Source organism: Schistocerca nitens, chromosome 9 (genome assembly GCF_023898315.1).
Source record: "Schistocerca nitens isolate TAMUIC-IGC-003100 chromosome 9, iqSchNite1.1, whole genome shotgun sequence".
In the NCBI taxonomy this organism is placed as follows: domain Eukaryota; kingdom Metazoa; phylum Arthropoda; class Insecta; order Orthoptera; family Acrididae; genus Schistocerca; species Schistocerca nitens.
The window spans coordinates 97,365,146-97,386,596 of record NC_064622.1 but is presented as its reverse complement, the minus strand read 5'-3'; the positions used below and the strand labels follow the sequence as shown (position 1 = coordinate 97,386,596).

General features: G+C 41.8%; 1 protein-coding gene across 1 annotated transcript in view; it reads right to left on the bottom strand.

Annotated features, from left to right (window-relative positions):
* Window positions 1-21,451, bottom strand: part of LOC126203275 (signal peptide peptidase-like 3) — a 99,084-nt gene that overhangs the window by 30,229 nt on the left and 47,404 nt on the right. The window contains exons 5-7 of the mRNA XM_049937531.1: window positions 12,644-12,763; window positions 12,468-12,546; window positions 7,110-7,222 (exon numbers count right to left, since the gene is read on the bottom strand). Coding sequence (XP_049793488.1) covers window positions 7,110-7,222; window positions 12,468-12,546; window positions 12,644-12,763 — 312 coding nt within the window. The remainder of the gene's footprint in view (window positions 1-7,109; window positions 7,223-12,467; window positions 12,547-12,643; window positions 12,764-21,451) is intronic.

The window sequence follows — 21,451 nt, the reverse complement described above, 5'->3', positions numbered from 1 at the left end:
CTATCCTTGTAACCGCCCCCGGTGCAAAACCTGTCCCATGCACCCTCCCACCACCACCTACTCCAGTCCTGTAACCCGGAAGGTGTACACGATCAAAGGCAGAGCCACGTGTGAAAGCACCCACGTGATTTACCAACTGACCTGCCTACACTGTGATGCATTCTATGTGGGAATGACCAGCAACAAACTGTCCATTCGCATGAATGGACACAGGCAGACAGTGTTTGTTGGTAATGAGGATCACCCTGTGGCTAAACATGCCTTGGTGCACAGCCAGCACATCTTGGCACAGTGTTACACCGTCCGGGTTATCTGGATACTTCCCACCAGCACCAACCTATCCGAACTCCGGAGATGGGAACTTGCCCTTCAGTATATCCTCTCTTCTCGTTATCCGCCAGGCCTCAATCTCCGCTAATTTCAAGTTGCCGCCACTCATACCTCACCTGTCTCTCAACAACTTCTTTGCCTCTACTCTTCCACCTCGACTGACATCTCTGCCCTAACTCTTTGTCTTTAAATATGTCTGCTTGTGTCTGTATGTGTGGATGGATATGTGTGTGTGTGTGCGAGTGTATACCTGTCCTTTTTTCCCCCTAAGGTAAGTCTGTCCGCTCCCAGGATTGGAATGACTCCTTACCCTCTCCCTTAAAACCCACATCCTTTCGTCTTTCCCTCTCCTTCCCTCTTTCCTGATGAGGCAACAGTTTGTTGCGAAAGCTGGAATTTTGTGTGTATATTTGTGTTTGTTTGTGGTCTATCGACCTGCCAGCGCTTTTGTTTGGTAAGTCTCATCATATATATATATATATATATATATATATATATATATATATATATATATATATATATATATGAGGCAACAGTTTGTTGCGAAAACTTGAATTTTGTGTGTATGTTTGTGTTTGTTTGTGTGTCTGTCGACCTGCCAGCACTTTCATTTGGTAAGTCACATCATCTTTGTTTTATATATATAAAAAACAAAGATGATGTGACTTACCAAATGAAAGTGCTGGCAGGTCGACAGACACACAAACAAACACAAACATACACACAAAATTCAAGCTTTCGCAACCAACGGTTGCCTCATCAGGAAAGAGGGAAGGAGAGGGAAAGACGAAAGGATGTGGGTTTTAAGGGAGAGGGTAAGGAGTCATTCCAATCCCGGGAGCGGAAAGACTTACCTTAGGGGGAAAAAAGGACGGGTATACACTCGCGCACAGACACACACATATCCATCCACACATATACAGACACAAGCAGACATATTTAAAGACAAAGAGTTTGGGCAGAGATGTCAGTCGAGGCAGAAGTGCAGAGGCAAAGATGTTGTTGAATGACAGGTGAGGTATGAGTGGCGGCAACTTGAAATTAGCGGAGATTGAGGCCTGGTGGATAACGGGAAGAGAGGATATATTGAAGAGCAAGTTCCCATCTCCGGAGTTCGGATAGGTTGGTGTTAGTGGGAAGTATCCAGATAACCCGGACGGTGTAACACTGTGCCAAGATGTGCTGGCCGTGCACCAAGGCATGTTTAGCCACAGGGTGATCCTCATTACCAACAAACACTGTCTGCCTGTGTCCATTCATGCGAATGGACAGTTTGTTGCTGGTCATTCCCACATAGAATGCGTCACAGTGTAGGCAGGTCAGTTGGTAGATCACGTGGGTGCTTTCACACGTGGCTCTGCCTTTCATCGTGTACACCTTCCGGGTTACAGGACTGGAGTAGGTGGTGGTGGGAGGGTGCATGGGACAGGTTTTACACCGGGGGCGGTTACAAGGGTAGGAGCCAGAGGGTAGGGAAGGTGGTTTGGGGTTTTCATAGGGATGAACTAAGAGGTTACGAAGGTTAGGTGGACGGCGGAAAGACACTCTTGGTGGAGTGGGGAGGATTTCATGAAGGATGGATCTCATTTCAGGGCAGGATTTGAGGAAGTCGTATCCCTGCTGGAGAGCCACATTCAGAATCTGATCCAGTCCCGGAAAGTATCCTGTCACAAGTGGGGCACTTTTGTGGTTCTTCTGTGGGAGGTTCTGGGTTTGAGAGGATGAGGAAGTGGCTCTGGTTATTTGCTTCTGTACCAGGTCGGGAGGGTAGTTGCGGGATGCGAAAGCTGTTGTCAGGTTGTTGGTGTAATGCTTCAGAAATTGCGGACTGGAGCAGATTCGTTTGCCACGAAGACCTAGGCTGTAGGGAAGGGACCGTTTGATGTGGAAGGGGTGGCAGCTGTCGTAATGGAGGTACTGTTGCTTGTTGGTGGGTTTGATGTGGACGGACGTGTGAAGCTGGCCATTGGACAGGTGGAGGTCAACATCAAGGAAAGTGGCATGGGATTTGGAGTAGGACCAGGTGAATCTGATGGAACCAAAGGAGTTGAGGTTGGAGAGGAAATTCTGGAGTTCTTCTTCACTGTGAGTCCAGATCATGAAGATGTCATCAATAAATCTGTACCAAACTTTGGGTTGGCAGGCCTGGGTAACCAAGAAGGCTTCCTCTAAGCGACCCATGAATAGGTTGGCGTACGAAGGGGCCATCCTGGTACCCATGGCTGTTCCCTTCAATTGTTGGTATGTCTGGTCTTCAAAAGTGAAGAAGTTGTGGGTCAGGATGAAGCTGGCTTAGGTAATGAGGAAAGAGGTTTTAGGTAGGGTGGCAGGTGATCGGCGTGAAAGGAAGTGCTCCATCGCAGCGAGGCCCTGGCCGTGCGGGATATTTGTGTATAAGGAAGTGGCATCAATGGTTACAAGGATGGTTTCTGGGGGTAACGGATTGGGTAAGGATTCCAGGCGTTCGAGGAAGTGGTTGGTGTCTTTGATGAAGGATGGGAGACTGCATGTAATGGGTTGAAGGTGTTGATCTACGTAGGCAGAGATACGTTCTGTGGGGGCTTGGTAACCAGCTACAATGGGGCGGCCAGGATGATTGGGTTTGTGAATTTTAGGTAGAAGGTAGGGGTGCGGGGTGTCGGTGGGGTCAGGAGGTTGATGGAGTCAGGTGAAAGGTTTTGTAGGGGGTCTAAGGTTCTGAGGATTCCTTGAAGCACCGCCTGGACATCAGGAATGGGATTACTTTCGCAAACTTTGTATGTAGTGTTGTCTGAAAGCTGACGCAGTCCCTCAGCCACATACTCCCGACGATCAAGTACCACGGTCGTGGAACCCTTGTCCGCCGGAAGAATGACGATGGACCGGTCAGCCTTCAGATCACGGATAGCCTGGGCTTCAGCAGTGGTGATGTTGGGAGTAGGATTAAGGTTTTTTAAGAAGGATTGAGAGGCAAGGCTTGAAGTCAGAAATTCCTGGAAGGTTTGGAGAGGGTGATTTTGAGGAAGAGGAGGTGGGTCCCGCTGTGACGGAGGACGGAACTGTTCCAGGCAGGGTTCAATTTGGATAGTGTCTTGGGGAGTTGGATCATTAGGAGTAGGATTAGGATCATTTTTCTTCGTGGCAAAGTGATACTTCCAGCAGAGAGTACGAGTGTAGGACAGTAAATCTTTGACGAGAGCTGTTTGGTTGAATCTGGGAGTGGGGCTGAAGGTGAGGCCTTTGGATAGGACAGAGGTTTCGGATTGGGAGAGAGGTTTGGAGGAAAGGTTAACTACTGAATTAGGGTGTTGTGGTTCCAGATTGAGTTGATTGGAATTTTGAGGTTTTGGAGGGAGTGGAGCTGGAAGTGGGAGATTGAGTAGATGGGAGAGACTGGGTTTGTGTGCAATGAGAGGAGGTTGAGGTTTGCTGGAAAGGTTGTGAAGGGTGAGTGAGTTGCCTTTCCGGAGGTGGGAAACCAGGAGATTGGATAGTTTTTTGAGGTGGAGGGTGGCATGCTGTTCTAATTTGCGGTTGGCCTGTAGGAGGATGCTCTGAACAGCTGGTGTGGATGTGGGAGAGGAAAGATTGAGGGTAAAGACTTACAGCTGCAAATTTCAGACCAAAAAATGTGCTAAATGCAAATAAAAAAAGGGGACAATAAAGTGTTTATTTACTCAACTAATTCAACAAAATCTCTTTCTTCTATTTTAGTTTATTGAATTACGAACAAGTACAACAAATCATCGCTCATCAGAACAAGGAATGAACATGAAACTGTTATACTTCAAGATATTGAGCATCTCTAATTTTTTAAAAATAATTCTGTTTTTATTGGGTGACAGAATGTCTTTGCTGATGCTAAAACTTCTTCCACAACTACAGAAATAAGTATGGCAAATTTTTTGTTCACTCAGAGTGGCAACTCTGCAGATGTGGCAAATTTCTCAGTATCCAGATTTTTCTGAAGACTTGATCAAGTTCGTCTATGAAAAAGCCATCTAACTTCCCTTACAGAAAAATATACACCATCATTTTTCCTTGTCAAGACCTTGTTTTTCTAATCATTTAATAACTACAGTCAGGTACTTGTAATTACTGACAAAAAAATTTCTGTCTGCAGATTATATACCTTCTCTGGTAGCAGAAGTTTCTGTGCCTTTGTACCGTTTCTTGATAAACATGCTTCTTGTAATTTTTTCTTAAAATACTCTCATCGGGCACTGACATATCTGTACACGGACAATCGCATGCACACACATCAACGCTGAATTCTTAAAATTTTGGATTTTAGATGAACACTGTACAATTTCATCATAATACAGGTCGCAATGATTTGTTTGTTTGAAGTCTTGTTATTTTGATGCTTAGAGTTGGAAATGTGTTGTTTTCATATGATTTTGCACATGTTTTTCATTAAACAAAATTCCTGTATCGAAAGCAGTACGTCACATAACAGTCCTATCGATTTCTATGAAATCGCGTTTGAATTCCCGACCCAGAACAAGAAATCCGGCACTGGATGCCTTCGTCATGGTAAAATCTAGTACTACACTCATTTAGTAACAATTTGACATTTACAAACAGCAGAATCCTGATTCTGGTGAATTTGTAAGGATAGAATGCACATTCTCGCCGCATGTGCATTGCTGCAACTATTTACAGCAGTAAAGTGAGAGGTAGAGGATTTTACACACACACACACACACACACACACACACTTGCTTTGTGTACTTTCTGTCCCACATAAACCGAAAAAGGTAGGCCTACTATTCACATGTTCACTGTAAGCTGAGGACTCTACATCTACATGAGTTCTCTGCAAACCACGTTTAAGTGCCTGGTATGGGGTTCATCAAATCACATTCATAATAATTCTCTATTATTCCACTTTCTAACAGCGCACGGAAAAAACAAATGCCTATACCTTTCTGTGCGAGCTCTGATTTCCCTTATTTTATTATGATAATCATTTCTCCCTATGTAGGTCGGCGTCAACAAAATGTTTTCACATTTGGAGGAGAAAGTTGGTGACTGAAATTTTGTGAGAAGATCCCGCCACAACAAGAAATGTCTTTGTTTTAACAATGTCCACTCCGAATCCTGTATCATGTCCTTGACACTCTCTCCCGTTTCTCAACAATACAAAATGTGCTGCCCTTCTTTGAAATTTCTCGATGTACTCCTATAATCTTATTTGTTAGGTAACTCACAGTGCGTGGCAGTACTCCAATTGGGTTTTGTGACCAGAAATTAGCTTGTTATTTTGGCTACTGCTCACAAACAGCAGAATGCTATGGTACGATGCGATACGCTGGAAGAACTGACCGCTCAGAGTTAGCAAGGGACTACAAACAGCGTCCTCCCAACGACCGTTGATTAAACGTTGCTGTGTATAGCCCTCGCAGCAGCTGCTAGCCTCGCGCATCCATGCTGACCGCAGTTCAGTGGCGACGAACAGTGTAACCCATACGCCGGTAAAACGCAGTCTTTGGTTCACCTTCCCCACATTTTCTATGTGTTCTTTCACATTTAAATGGTTCATAATTGTAATTCCTAGCTTTTTAGTTGAATTTATGGCCTTTAGATTTGATCAATTTATCGTGTAACCAAAGTTTACAGGATTCCTTTTAGAACCATGTGGATGACCTCACTTTTCATTATTTAGGGTCAATTGCCAATTTTCGCACCATACAGATATCTTTTCTAAATCTTTTTGCAATTTGTCTTTATCTTTCAATGAATTTATTTGATCTTTCTGTGAATTACTACAAACTGCGACCTCTGACAGGAAACCATGAATCCAGTTGTCATCAATATAAAATATTTGACTTTCAATTAATTCAAAACCATATATAATTGTACATCATTTCTCTTATGAATAATGGAGTGGGCTCAAGAAGATTACTCAAAAGCTGTAGTAGAAGAAGAAAGGCAGAAAGGGGGCTATTGACACGGTTAGAGGAAAAAAGGAATAAAGGTCACATAAAACGGGAAAAGGGCTTGGAAAATGTGTCTTTTCGCAAGCAGAGGACTAAATTTTATAATGTGGTACCATTCCAAATAACTTTAATTTATGCTGCGAAAAAAGGTGCACACCTAAAAATTTTGACTGAAAATAAAAAAAATAAATGGTAGCTGGCCATAGTTAGAATGTTTTAAAAAAATAGAGCCTACTGTCCATCTCAGGGGGTTACCACTGATCTTTCAATCTACTCCATTTGTAAATGAAATGAGACCAGAGAAAAACAGATTAACAGAAAACAATTTACTTTGAAAAATCACTTTAGGTCTGCTTATGCCACTGCAATTGCACTCTGTTAAAATTTATAAGCTGACACTAGCTAGCTGTAAGTTCTTACTTATCAGTGCTTTATGTATGGACTTAACAAAAATGTTCATATCTCTTCATAGGCCGTTTTCTATTAAAGTAGCTTTAAAAAATTATTCTTAGCCTATATTCACGACACATTTTAAAAACATCATCTTTAGACTAATGATACAAAAATACACCGATCAGCCATGCACGAATACAAAGCAAAAATAAAGAAAGAAATGGTTAACATACAATATAGCTGCCACATCAAAATACATAACCATCCACCAGCCCCAAAAAATGACCAGATTCCAAAAACAAACTACCTCCTGGATGGCAAGCAACTGGCCAGCAGTGCCACATATTGCCTAAGAATAACTTAATAACCACCAAATGGTGGAAACATGGAGTAAAGAAAAAGATATCATGTAAAGTTATGGAAATTATAAGGTCTAGGAAATTACACTGCACTTTTTCAACTCACCATCCATTAGCAGCCAATGGCCGGTTAGAACCCATATGCACACAATGAAGACTGCTAGAGAGAATGACAACAGCTCTGCTCCAGTGAAACGACCACATACCCCAAATGAGATTCTGAAACACACCAGAAAATGTTAAGTGGTGAATTAAAAACAGAACAAAACGAAGAGAAAGAAGACAGAGGATGCCTATGGGCAAGTGGACAGAAGAGGGCTGAGGTGGGGTGGGGTGGGGTGGGCACGTTTGAGGGCTGAGAGATAGATAGATAGATAGATGGGGTGGAGGGCTGAGAGAAAGGGGGTGGGCTAGAGAGCTGAGAGAGAAAGGGGGGGGGGTAGTGGGCTGAGAGAGAGAGAGGGGGGGGTTGTGGGCTGAGAGAGAGAGGGGGGGGGGTTGTGGGCTGAGAGAGAGAGGGGGGGGTTGTGGGCTGAGAGAGAGAGAGAGGAGGGGGTTGTGGGCTGAGAGAGAGAGAGAGAGGGGGGGGTTGTGGGCTGAGAGAGAGAGAGAGAGAGAGAGAGAGTGAGAGGGGGGGGGGTTGTGGGCTGAGAGAGAGAGAGAGAGAGAGAGAGAGAGAGAGAGAGAGAGAGAGAGGGGGGGGTAGTGGGCTGAGAGAGAGAGAGAGAGAGAGAGAGAGAGAGAGAGAGAAGGGGGGGTAGTGGGCAGAGAGAGAGAGAGAGAGAGAGAGAGAGAGAGAGAGAGAGAGAGAGAGGGGGGGGGGGAGGGGGGTAGAGGGAAGAGAGACAGGTAGAGAGAATGGAGGGTTATAAAAAGGAATTATTGCTAAATGTGGTTGTGTTGTACTTCACAGTAGGTAACATTTAAATCAGCAAGATGTCAATGGTAGTATACACGATTATGTTTATTTACAAGGGAATTATCCCAGCATTTAACTTAAGTAATTTAGGGAAATCACTGAAAACCTAAATCAGTATGGCTACATGGGGATTTGAATTGATATCCTTCCTAATACGAGTGAACTGTGTCAGATCCCTTGGAAGACGCATGAAACATATTTTTTATGTATATTCTCTCTCATAGTATACCAGCCATCAATTGTATGCTTTTGCACCGTGTAGGTGGCCAAATGCGCTAGTGTCCAAGCAATGTCCTATAGCCATTGTTTCATATCATCTTGGCTTAGATAAAGCTGAATATTGCTCCACAAAAATAGGAAAAATTATTTCCATTATTATACAATTTTGGACTAAGCTATCTTCATCAGCTACTTCACTACGCCAAGCTTTAGTGTTCTGTAAGTTGTGCCCTGAAACAAGCTACCACATTTCCTGTCAAGGAACCATCATGACATTTCTCTCTATCAATTTATGAAAAACTAAATCCTTATAGCCCGAAAGAGTTTTGACCTCTGCGCTTCCTGAATGTGAATGCAGTATCTTAACCAATGCAACACCTAGCTCGATAACATGTGTCACACCTTGACATGCCTCCTCATCCAATAGCTTTTACTTGTGTGAACAACTCCCTTTTGAAATTTGTCTCATTCAACCTGTCAGTGGCAGCTCCACAACTTATACAACACATGTGCCAAGGGGAATGTAGTTCATGAGGAAACAACACTAATCGTAAAATGAGCTGTAAATTGTTTCCAACTTTTTTATATTTGTTTCAATAGCACCAAATTCTCCACCTATGTAAATTTCTGAACGATATTTCACAGATAAACTGTCTACACACAATGTGTGATTGCAGAGTACACTAAACAGAAGGCACATTCAGTAACTGTTCACCATTTCGAACCCTCACACTCCTCCCCAATGCTGATATTTACTATGTCAGGAAATGGAAACTGTATCTACTACTAGGACTTGGCTCCTTTCAAACATCATATATTTCAAATTTAGAGTGCACTTTTCGTACTATTACTGCATGTATGTTAACACATTCTTCCTACATTCAGTTATTCTCAGAATTCAAACATCTGGACAGTATTTTTTAAGATCTGTACAGCAGCCTTGTTTCAGCTACATGAGGTCCATCAAGTGGCGACTAGGTACAGTTTTCCTATTTCAAATGTTGTATATTAAAATTCATATTTATTAAGAGTGTTGCACAATGTGACTGGGGTCACTCAATAAGATTATCCAGATTCTTTTCGAGAGAGAGAGAGAGAGAGAGAGAGAGAGAGAGAGAGAGAGAGAGAGAGAGAGAGAGCTGGAGTTCAGGAAACAGATATAATCCACTCATTTACGGAAAATGAAATGTTTCTGGTATTCACTATAAATATTACAAAAACAGTAAAAACGAAGCTAGATACCATAAAAAAGGAAAAATTACTGAAGAATGAAGAAGGTCAAGAATAAATATTGTATGTGAAGTTCCAGCAGAATGTCAATAATTTACGAGTAAAGGTGACAATTTGCAGCACAACAGAGGTGTTGAGTTGTTGACAGACACACAAATAGGGCTGGTAACTTTGCTCGTGGACCTGCCCACATAAAGTGCTGGCCAGAAATTACAGCAGAGCTGCTACACTAGGTGATCAAAGGTAACCGGACACCTGGCACCCTTCATCGGTAATGCTGGAATTCAATATGGTGTTGGTCCATCCTTAGCCTTAATGACAGCTTCCAGTCTCGTTGCCGTACGTTCAATCAGGTGCTGGAAAGTTTCTTGGGAAACGGAAGCCCATTCTTCATGGAGTGCTGCACTGAGGAGAGATATCGATGTCAGTCGGTGAGGCCTGGCACAAAGTTGGCATTCCAAAACATCCGAAAGGTGTGTTATATAGGATTCAGGTCAGGACACCGTGCAGGCCAGTCCATTACAGGGGTGTTACTGTCATGTAACCACTCCGCCACAGGCCGTGCATTATGAACAGGTGTTCGAAAGTGTTGAAATATGCAAATGCCACCCCCGAATTGCTCTTCAACAGTGGGAAGTCAGAAGGTGCTTAAAACATCAATGAAGGCCTGTGTTGTGATAGTGCCATGCAAAATAAAAAAAAGAGTGCAAGCCCCCTCCATGAAAAACACGACCACACCATAACAACACTGCCTCCGAATTTTACTGTTGGCATGACACACGCTGGAGGTGACATTCACTGGGCATTCACCATACCCACACTCTGCCATCGGATTGCCACATTGTGCACCATGATTCGTCACTCCACACACTGTTTTTCCACTGTTCAATTATCCAATGTTTATGGCCCTTACGCCAAGCAAGGTGTCATTTGGCATTTACCGGCGTGAGGTTTGGTTTATGAGCAGCCGCTCGGATTTCATATTCGAGTTTTTTCACCTCCCGCCTAACTGTCATAGTACTTGCAGTGGATCCTGATGCAGTTTGGAATTTCTGTGTGATGGTCCGGATATATGTATGCCTACTACACATTATGACCCTCTTCAACTGTCGGCGAACTCTGTCAGTCAACAGATGAGGTCAGCCTGTATGCTTTCGTGCTGTTTCTACTTCACTATCACATCAGAAACAGTGGACTTAAGGATGTTCAGGAGTGTGGAAGTATGAAAAGTGACACCCAATCACCTGACCACGTTCGAAGTCTGTGAGCTCCGCAGAGCACCCCATTCTGCTCTCTCGCTATGTCTAATGACTACCGAGGTCACTGATATGGAGTACCGCAGTAGAGGGCAGCACAATGCACCTAATATGAAAAACATACGTTTTTGGGGGGTGTCCTGATATGTGACTGCTTTCACAGATGGCACAGACTCTATAGAAGCATGATCACCAACCAACTGCTCACCGAAATGAATGGCCATTGACAAATTGTGATCAAGAGCAGAACTGACTGACAAATGGCAGAACACGCTCGTGAGCACAATGTGTTTGATTTCAAAAGCTGCTTCACATAACGTGCCATCTGCAACCCCCCCCCCCCCCCCCCCCCCGCCTCCTCCCTGCACTTTTCCTGAACTACATAGATGGGAATTATCCTTGAAACACATCAAAACATCCTTCCTTCACATAATCCTCTCAACCCAATCTTCGCTAATATCCTACAACCACACCCTGTTCCCTATAGTCTCCCCTTCCTCTGCTCTGTCTCCACCTATGCATCTACTCTCCCGTGTCATCAGTATCGTGCACTGTACAAACTCACCAGTTCACCGTGTTGCATACCTTTCCTGTGCTACCGCTGGATCTCCCTCCCAGATTCCTACTTCATACACCTGCTGCCTTCCCTCCAAGCTATCTGCCACTCTCCTCCAATCCTCCCTCCCCTCCCCACTTCTTTTCTTTGTTCTTGCCTCACCCATTCCAATTGTACATTCTAGCTCAAAAAAGGATTTGTCCAGAAGATAATGAAGTGTGTGTGTCAGTGACTCCACACCTCTACTAACAAATCAGTTGTACCTTTACTCTTAAATTATTTACATAAACAAAAGAACAGAATTTTATAAAACTCAGTTATAAATTGAAACACCGTATGTGATGCAATAGCAGGCTGCATATTAAGTAAATATTTCTTTTAATGTCCAAAATACTGAATGTATGCACAGACTTATAACAAGTTAACAGGTTTTGTGAGTAAAAAATAAATACATACTCACAGAAGTTAACACATGACGGTAATTTGTGCTTTAGGGTTTTCGTTACAAACATAATCTTGAAATTTTTATCAATTTTTGATGCTGTATTGGGTAGCTACAGTCAGCAATATTTGAGGTTCTAAATTTAGATTTTACAGCATTACTTACATAAATTTAACAGTATTAAGATTTTTACATAATTTTTTTTCATGGAATAAAAACCTGGAGATGATGAGGACAGGTCATCATATATGGCGAATGTGTTGAATTCGAGCTTTTAATTATTACTCTTCAAAAATCTTCTGCTATTAGTGGGTTTTCAGCAACCAAGATACAGATGCTTGAGTAAATGGCAATTTATTACCATTTATATCATAAAATTTAATAAATAATAACATAACTTACTGTCATTTCTCCTCAACTGCAACTCTACAAACTGCCTGTCAGTATGTACATGCCACCACAGAAAATTTACTCCCTTAGATGAAGTTTCTTTTAAACAATCCCAGAAAAAAAAGTATCAAACATTCAAAAATAAAATACTAGAAAGAGAAGTGGTTTGCACTAACTGCCACTCAATCATTCAAAAATAAAATACTGGAAAGAGAAGTGGTTTGCACTATCTGCCACTCATTCTTAGTGTGGCACAGAAAGGAGTAACATGTTCAGCCACATAAATCTCTGCCTACAAAGTGACATGAAGATTTTAATAAACTAAAAATTGACCCCAAACATGAACTGGAACCATATTTGCTTGGCAGCTCCTAGTTCACAGAATAATTTTTGAACGTGCAATAATAATGAATAGTTGAGCTCTCATGTTAATACAGTACACTAGCACTCACTTGTTTCCATCAGAACATGGTCTTATGATGTACTGACACATTGGTAGCAGCAAAAAAGCCAAAGCAACTGTTGCAATTACTGAAACAAAAGTATGATTAAAATTAATCTCAGACAGCTCATGTCACTGCATAAAAGTTCAAACTTAGTTGGTAGAATGATGTAACATTTCACTTACTTGCTGTGCATATAGCAAACAACATCTGCATAGAATCAAAGAAGAAGAACATGACTAGGAGTGAAACTGAAGCTCCTAGTGGGAGGCAAAGGGCCTGCATGGTATCCAAAGTTTGTACATCTGTGAAAGAGAAGAAAATTGAACATATATACATCAACAAATCATACCTCTTTATGAGCGTTACATTTGCATATATTGCACTACATACTATCAAATGATTTTTTGCAACCCTATCTTCACACTCTTGATTCTTTGTTTTTTTTTTTTTTTTCTCTATCCAGGCAGAGGATGACAACAGTCAGAGTCTAGACCCAAGGGTAGTGCTGTTACTTACATGCAACAAGTGTGTGATGGAAATGGAAGTACTGAATTTTATTTGATTCTGCAAGATTACATTGTGTACAGCAAGCGCGCGCGCACACGCACACGCACACACACACACACACACACACACACACACACACACACACACACACACACACACACAGAGAGAGAGAGAGAGAGAGAGAGAGAGAGAGAGAGAGAGAGAGATCCTTCAGTATCAGTCATTTCCTACAGACCAAACATTTTGATTAAAATCTGTAATATCACTGATTACGAAGAAGAACAATATATAAAAATTCAGTGCAATAGGTATTCTTTGTATAAATCATTTCCTATCAAATAACATGGGTTTCTTTGGAAAGTTAGTGTCATGTGTACGATGAGGTAGGTTTGTGGCAGACTCCTTAGTAACTTGAAATGTGAGTACCGATGTCCTTTTTCAAGGACTGTCAGTGGGTGGGGTATGCTTCGTATCTCTTTCTTCCTCTGTGTGTTGTAGGTATGCACACTGTCATGTGTAATGCACTTTGAACTCTCTTTTCTAAAGTGTGTTACTGTTTTACTTATGTACATAGATAGCAGGTACAGCACTAGACTCTGCCCCTGGAGGTCCCAGACTCAATCCTGGGTAGGCGTGGGGATTTTTCCTTGATCCAGTCCCTACAGGATTGCCCCAGGACCACTCAAGCCTCCTACTAAGTAAGTAAGTCCCCAGGACCCTTCCTGGGGGGGGGGGGGAGGGGGTAAAATGGGGGGGGGAGGCTGCCACCCTCCCCCTCCCAGTGCCAAGGCGAAGAAAGGCTGCATTCAACAAGCTGTTAGGCCAATGGCCCCAACATGGTCTTGTTCAACAGACTACACCTTCTCACAGAAAATTGTTCAATTCACTCAATTCACTTCACAAAACTGCAATATCAATGAGTCACAGATGGAATCACTCAACTGTGCTTATCTTCAGTTTTTCTGGAATAGCTCCATCCAGGAAAAAGCTGTTTGCCTTGTCCAGTAATTGTGCAATTGTTTATTCACTTACAAAAAACAGCTGTGTTATTTGATTAGATGTTTCATCTTCACCAGCTGATTTCTTCACTTTTAGTTTCTGTATTCTTATTTTGTGACTGGTTTCAAAAACATGTTGCTGTATATTTACTTATTTTTGATACCTTGCAACTTTCTTTTTTGGACTGTTTCTTCCAAGTTTCAAGCTGGCTTCCATGTTTATGTTGCTATCATTGAGTATGTTTACTATTTCTCTACCACTAACAGTCACTGCACTGACTATTTTCACTGACCTGATATATGTTTCTTTCAGCCACTTTTTTTCCATTCTTTCAGTATTAATTACGTTCCAAATTACCTTTAGCATGTTATTTGATTTCATTATAGCAGTGTTCATTGGTCCTTATCTGCTTCCCAATCACCTTTCTCTATTCAATTTGTAACATGTATAGTTTTAGGCTTTTTACATCTGTCTCACTTGGTATTCAGCTAGATTTGATCTTGCACTTTTCTTGTCTCTCTGTTTTGGGGACTGCTACATTAAAATGATATTTAATTTGTAGTATTAAATGCATCTAGTGTAACATACCACTTTCGATAAAGCAATGTGTTACCCACTGTCTAACTAATCAAAGAATGACAGTGAAAATATTTTTTGTAAGTTAATTAGTTTAGAATTGCAAACTGTTTAGAAGTTTATTATTGTTTGTGCATATACACTGGGCTGGATGGTCACCATGTATCTCCAAGATGGGACACTGATGGCAGTTTGGCTATGCATTGCTGTATCTGCTGGCTTGGCAATTATTCCATGCAATGATGTCCCAGCTACGGCACACAGTGAATAAAGGTGCTGAAATCATGGAGGACATACATTAATTCATTAAGTGCCATATTCATACATATCTGTTATTAATACTGCCAGATTGAGTTTACATAGCATCAGATTGACTGCATGAACATTCTTTGGAGATGTGTTTCCCTTATATCATCAATTTTAACAGAAGACATTACTTTATTTATTTATTTATTTACATTTTCTTTGCATGGAGCCATCGTAATGATGGCTTTTGCACACATCACACTTAATACTATGGTTATATTTACACCTATAAAATACACTATATTCTGTAGCTGTTGCTTCTTATGTCTATTTTTTACATTTATCACATTACAACTGATATGCTAATGCCTCGTGTTACAATAACTATCTTAAAATTTGATGAAAGAATATAAACATTTTTCTATTACAAAAGATGTTAATTTTGTTTTAAAAGATTTCCCATGTACGTTCTTGGAGAGTTTGGTAGCTTGTTATACCAAATCAAACCACTGATATATGGACTTCTATCAGTCATTTTTAACATTGTTCTGTTATGGAAATAGTTACACTTTGTTCTAGTGTTGGGATCATGTACATCACTGCCCTTGATAGCTTCTGTTGGTTGACATATAAAAAATACAACTATTTTGAAGATGTACAGAGAATATATTGTCAGATATTTGTGCTGTACAAACACTTCATGACATGACTCTCTATGTCCCACCCCATTTATATGTCTTATTGCTGTAGGTTGCCGTAGGTACTGGGAGATGAAGAAGCTTGCACAGGATAGAGTAGCATGGAGAGCTGCATCAAACCAGTCTCAGGACTGAAGACCACAACAACAACAACAACATTGCTCTTTTCTGTAGTAGTAGTATTCTTTTTAAATGTACATCAGCTGCACAGCCCCTTAGTTCAATTCCGTAATTGAGAAAGGGGTAAAGTGTTCCATAACAATCTAATTTCAGTGCTTGGCTAGGAACTATGTTTGCGAGCTCGCTGAGGAGATATATGGCACTACTGACTTTTCCACATACGAAATTAATGTGGAATGTCCACCGCAAATTTTCATCAACATACAGACCCAGGAATTTACAGTTACCATTCTCTGTTGCAGAGATATTACACACACTATCCATATTGTTATGGTGAGAACTGCCTGTTTTAAAATTCAATAGTTGAAATTTGGTGACATTCACCTTGAGACCCTGATCATTAAAGTATTTTGTTACTTCTGTTACACCAATAGTAGTAAGAGATTCTAGCTCATTAGATTCACTCCCATAGAATAAGATTGACGTGTCATCTGCATAGCTTACAATAAGGGACTTAAGGGGTTGTGCGAGGGAAACATTCCACGTGGTAAAAATATATCTAAAAACAAAGATGATGTGACTTACCAAACGAAAGCACTGGCAGGTTAATAGACACACAAACAAACACAGACATACACACAAAAGTCAAGCTTTCGCAACAAACAGTTGCTTCATCAGGAAAGAGGGAAGGAGAGGGAACGCCGAAAGGATGTGGGTTTTAAGGGAGAGGGTAAGGAGTCATTCCAATCCCGGGAGCAGAAAGACTTACCTTAGGGGGAAAAAAGGACAGCTATAGACTCGCACACACACCCATATCCAACCGCACATACACAGACACAAGCAGACATTTGTAAAGGCAAAGAGTTTCGGCAGAGATGTCAGTCGAGGCAGAAGTACAGAGGCAAAGATGTTGTTGAAAGACAGGTGAGGTATGAGCGGCGGCAACTTGAAATTAGCGGAGGTTGAGGTCTGGCGGATTAAGAGAAGAGAAGATATATTGAAGGGCAAGTTCCCATCTCCGGAGTTCTGACAGGTTGGTGTTAGTGGGAAGTATCCAGATAACCCGGACGGTGTAACACTGTGCCAAGATGTGCTGGCCGTGCGCCGAGGCATGTTTAGCCACAGGGTGATCCCTACCTTCTACCTTCTTCCTAAAATTCACAAACCCAATCATCGGGGCCACCCCATTGTAGCTGGTTACCAAGCCCCCACAGAACGTATCTCTGCCCACGTAGATCAATACCTTCAACCCATTACATGCAGTCTCCCATCCTTCATCAAAGACACCAACCACTTCCTCGAACGCCTGGAATCCTTACCCAATCTGTTACCCCCGGAAACCATCCTTGTAACCATTGATGCCACTTCCTTATACACAAATATTCCGCACGTCCAGGGCCTCGCTGAAATGGAGCACTTCCTTTCACACCGATCACCTGCCACCCTACCTAAAACCTCTTTCCTCATTACCTTAGCCAGCTTCATCCTGACCCACAACTTCTTCACTTTTGAAGGCCAGACATACCAACAATTAAAGGGAACAGCCATGAGTACCAGGATGGCCCCCTCGTGCTCCAACCTATTCATGGGTCGCTTAGAGGAAGCCTTCTTGGTTACCCAGGCCTGCCAACCCAAAGTTTGGTACAGATTTATTGATGACATCTTCATGATCTGGACTCACAGTGAAGAAGAACTCCAGAATTTTCTCTCCAACCTCAACTCCTTTGGTTCCATCAGATTCACCTGGTCCTACTCCAAATCCCATGCCACTTTCCTTGATGTTGACCTCCACCTGTCCAATGGCCAGCTTCACACGTCTGTCCACATCAAACCCACCAACAAGCAACAGTACCTCTATTACGACAGCTGCCACCCATTCCACATCAAACGGTCCCTTCCCTACAGCCTAGGTCTTCGTGGCAAACGAATCTGCTCCAGTCTGGAATCCCTGAACCAGTACACCAACAATCTGAAAACAGCTTTTGCACCCCGCAACTACCCTCCCAACCTGGTACAGAAGCAAATAACCAGAGCCACTTCCTCATCCCCTCACACCCAGAACCTCCCACAGAAGAACCACAAAAGTGCCCCACTTGTGACAGGATACTTTCCGGGACTGGATCAGACTCTGAATGTGGCTCTCCAGCAGGGATACGACTTCCTCAAATCCTGCCCTGAAATGAGATCCATCCTTCATGAAATCCTCCCCACTCTACCAAGAATGTCTTTCCGCCGTCCACCTAAACTTCGTAACCTCTTAGTTCATCCCTATGAAATCCCCAAACCACCTTCCCTACCCTCTGGCTCCTACCCTTGTAACTGCCCCCAGTGTAAAACCTGTCCCATGCACCCTCCCACCACCACCTACTCCAGTCCTGTAACCCGGAAGGTGTACACGATCAAAGGCAGAGCCACGTGTGAAAGCACCCACGTGATTTACCAACTGACCTGCCTACACTGTGAAGCTTTCTATGTGGGAATGACCAGCAACAAACTGTCCATTCGCATGAATGGGCACAGGCAGACAGTGTTTGTTGGTAATGAGGATCACCCTGTGGCTGAACATGCCTTGGTGCACGGCCAGCACATCTTGGCACAGTGTTACACCGTCCGTGTTATCTGGATACTCCCACTAACACCAACCTGTCAGAACTCCGGAGATGGGAACTTGCCCTTCAGTATATCCTCTCTTCTCGTTATCCGCCAGGCCTCAACCTCCGCTAATTTCAAGTTGCCGCCGCTCATACCTCACCTGTCATGTAACAACATCTTTGCCTCTGTACTTCTGCCTCGACTGACATCTCTACCAAAACTCTTTGCCTTTACAAATGTCTGCTTGTGTATGTGTATGTGCGGTTGGATATGGGTGTGTGTGTGCGCGAGAGTGTATACCTGTCCTTTTTTCCCCCTAAGGTAAGTCTTTCTGCTCCCGGGATTGGAATGACTCCTTACCCTCTCCCTTAAAACCCACATCCTTTCGTCTTTCCCTCTCCTTCCCTCTTTCCTGATGAAGCAACCGTTGGTTGCGAAAGCTTGAATTTTGTGTGTATGTTTGTGTGTCTATCGACCTGCCAGCGCTTTCGTTTGGTAAGTCACATCTTCTTTGTTTTTATATAAGGAAGAGAAAGGATCCAAGGATTGAGCCCTGTGGTACACCTTGCAATACAGGTTAAATGGTGGACTGGGAGTTCATGATATTATTATCTAGTTTGTATGACAATTTAGTGCTTTGCTTACGATTCAGCAGGTATGTGGTTAAAAGATTCATGGCTTGATCCCCAATACTCTAAGATTTTAGCTTTTTAAGAAGTACCCTATGGTTTACCATATCAAATGCTCGTCAGGTCCAAAAATATACCTGCAGTCTGCATCTTCTGGTCCAACAGACAGTGAACTTCATGAACTGTGTAGCTGCTGTGGTTGTACTTAGCTCTTTTCTGAAGCCATGCTGTGAATCTACAAGCAGTTTATGTTTTGTGAAAAAGGCACTTAGCTGAGAAAGGATAATGCTTTCGAATATCTTACTAAAAGTGGGAATTAATGATATTGGTCTATAGTTGGAGACATCTTCCTAACTTCCGTTTTTATACACTGGTTTCACTACACTCATTTTTAGAACCGTTGGAAACATGTTTTCTCTAATGCTGCAATTAATCAGGTAAGGGGTTTAGAGATTTCTTTTAAGCACACTTTAGTAATAGCACTGTATACGCCATCCCATCCAGATGAAAATTTTTTCTTTAGCACGTATATTGCCCTGCGAACCTCCTGCTCATTCACCTCCACAAATTCAAATTCGGTACACTGGGTGAGAGGGCATCGGGTCTCTACCTGTGAATCTACAATATGGGTTGATTGTTCACCAGAAATGTAGTAGTTATTAAAAATATTACATGTAGTATCTGGTTTTTGTTTTATGTTATCATCATGTCTTATGTGGGTATGTTCCATGTTCATCTTGTTGGGATCTTTTTGGCATTTCTCAATCACCTTCCAAGATGCTTTGCTTATGTTGTCAGACTGTTCTATTGTTTTGCTGTTAATCTGATTCCTTAGATTAACAATTTCAGTTTTAAAAGTTTGCTTGGCCATATTGTATTTTTCCTTCGAACAGCTGCATAGTAGTAGCTTTATAAAGCTGGTTTAGATCATGTACTTGCTGCCTGAGCCTAATCAGATTTGTTGGGAGTTTTAGTCTAGGATTACTTCCATTTTGACAGTGTTTAACTACCTTCTGGATTTCTCTGACTGGACAACTACATTCATAATGATGCAGTAGGGTTAAGTAGAATTCATTCCATTTCTCATCCGACCCTTTTACCTGGTACACAGAATCCTATTTCTCATTCGATAGTTTGTCATTCAGCATTCGTTTCTCTAGCACAATTTTTGTTAGTTAGGCACAACTTAAGTTTTGTACTCTATCACCTGACAGAAGTGATCAGAATAAAGAAAATCTAAGTTACTGTACTTTACCTTATCTATAACATCTTTGTTGATTATGGCATAATCTATTCTAGTGGAACATGTGTCCTTCACTCTGGTGTCAGAGTTCACTATATTTACAAGATAGTATGAGGTCAGTACATCACTGAGTTTCAAGTTTACTATACTATTTGAGTTTAAATCTATATTAAAGTCACCTAATATAGTAAGGTCATTAGAACCGGCCTGACCAACAACACTACTAAGTTTATCCACAAACAGCATTACATCAGCATTTGGTGGCCTATATACTCCAATCACTTTATGTTTTGGTAACTTAAGCTCATTACTGTGGAGTACAATACCTGTCATTTCAATTGATCCTTCTTTGGTGTGGTGTTCAAGAAAGGATTTTCTTTTTAGCTTCTATATCCTTATTAACATAAACTGCCACACCACTACCTTTATGGTTTTACCTACAGTAACTATTTGCTAGTATGTAACCTTCTCATATATAATATATTATTTCACTGCATTTTAACCCATGTGGCAAGTGTTCCTCTATGAATATTTGTAGAATGTCTAGTTTGTTTTTGAGATATTGCACATTTAAGTGCATTAACTTTAAGGGTGTTATCCCTTCTTGTTTATTTACCATCTTGCACAAATCAAACGAATCAAAATTGTTTAAGTTACACTTTTTACGACATTTTGCATACACTGGTTTTTTGGAATTGACCTGCAATGACTGATCACTTATTTCACAGCCTGGCTTTTCTTTGCGTGAACGGGACTCAGTCATATCTGAAATACATCCCTGAAAACTATTATTATGGTCCTTTATTCTAGAACAGTCTCGTGGTTGTAGCCCAGAGCAATTGGAGCTTTCTCCACACTGTCTTTCTAGCACAGTTTGCTTATGTGGAAAACTAGCTTGGCCTTCCCTTTCCTGTGTAAGTGGAATCCGTGTTTTGTGTGTTCATCACGACTCATCTTACTTAAGTCTATCAAATGCACATGGCTAAATTTATCACACAGTTTCTTTAGCTCGGAATTGTAGTGTTGAATCTCTTTGTTTACACACGACCACAGTGGTAAATCATGTTGCACTGGCAAGTTTATGATGACAATGTTCGTTTGAAATAGTTTTGATAATATGTTACGGAAACATCGCAGGGCTGTCTTGCTTTCATTTTTGTATACGTCGTTGCCGCCGCCAATAACCACAACGTAAGCGTCCTTGTTAAATTGACTTGTTTCTGTTGTAATATTCTCCACCACTGCATTTAACATTGCACCAGGCTTCATTTTCGCGAAAACTGAATGCTTTAAAGGCATACTTTCGCGAAAATGTTTGGATAGATCTTTTCCACGACTTTCGGCATACAGAAGGAGCCCTTTGGTGCATCTTAAGGTTGG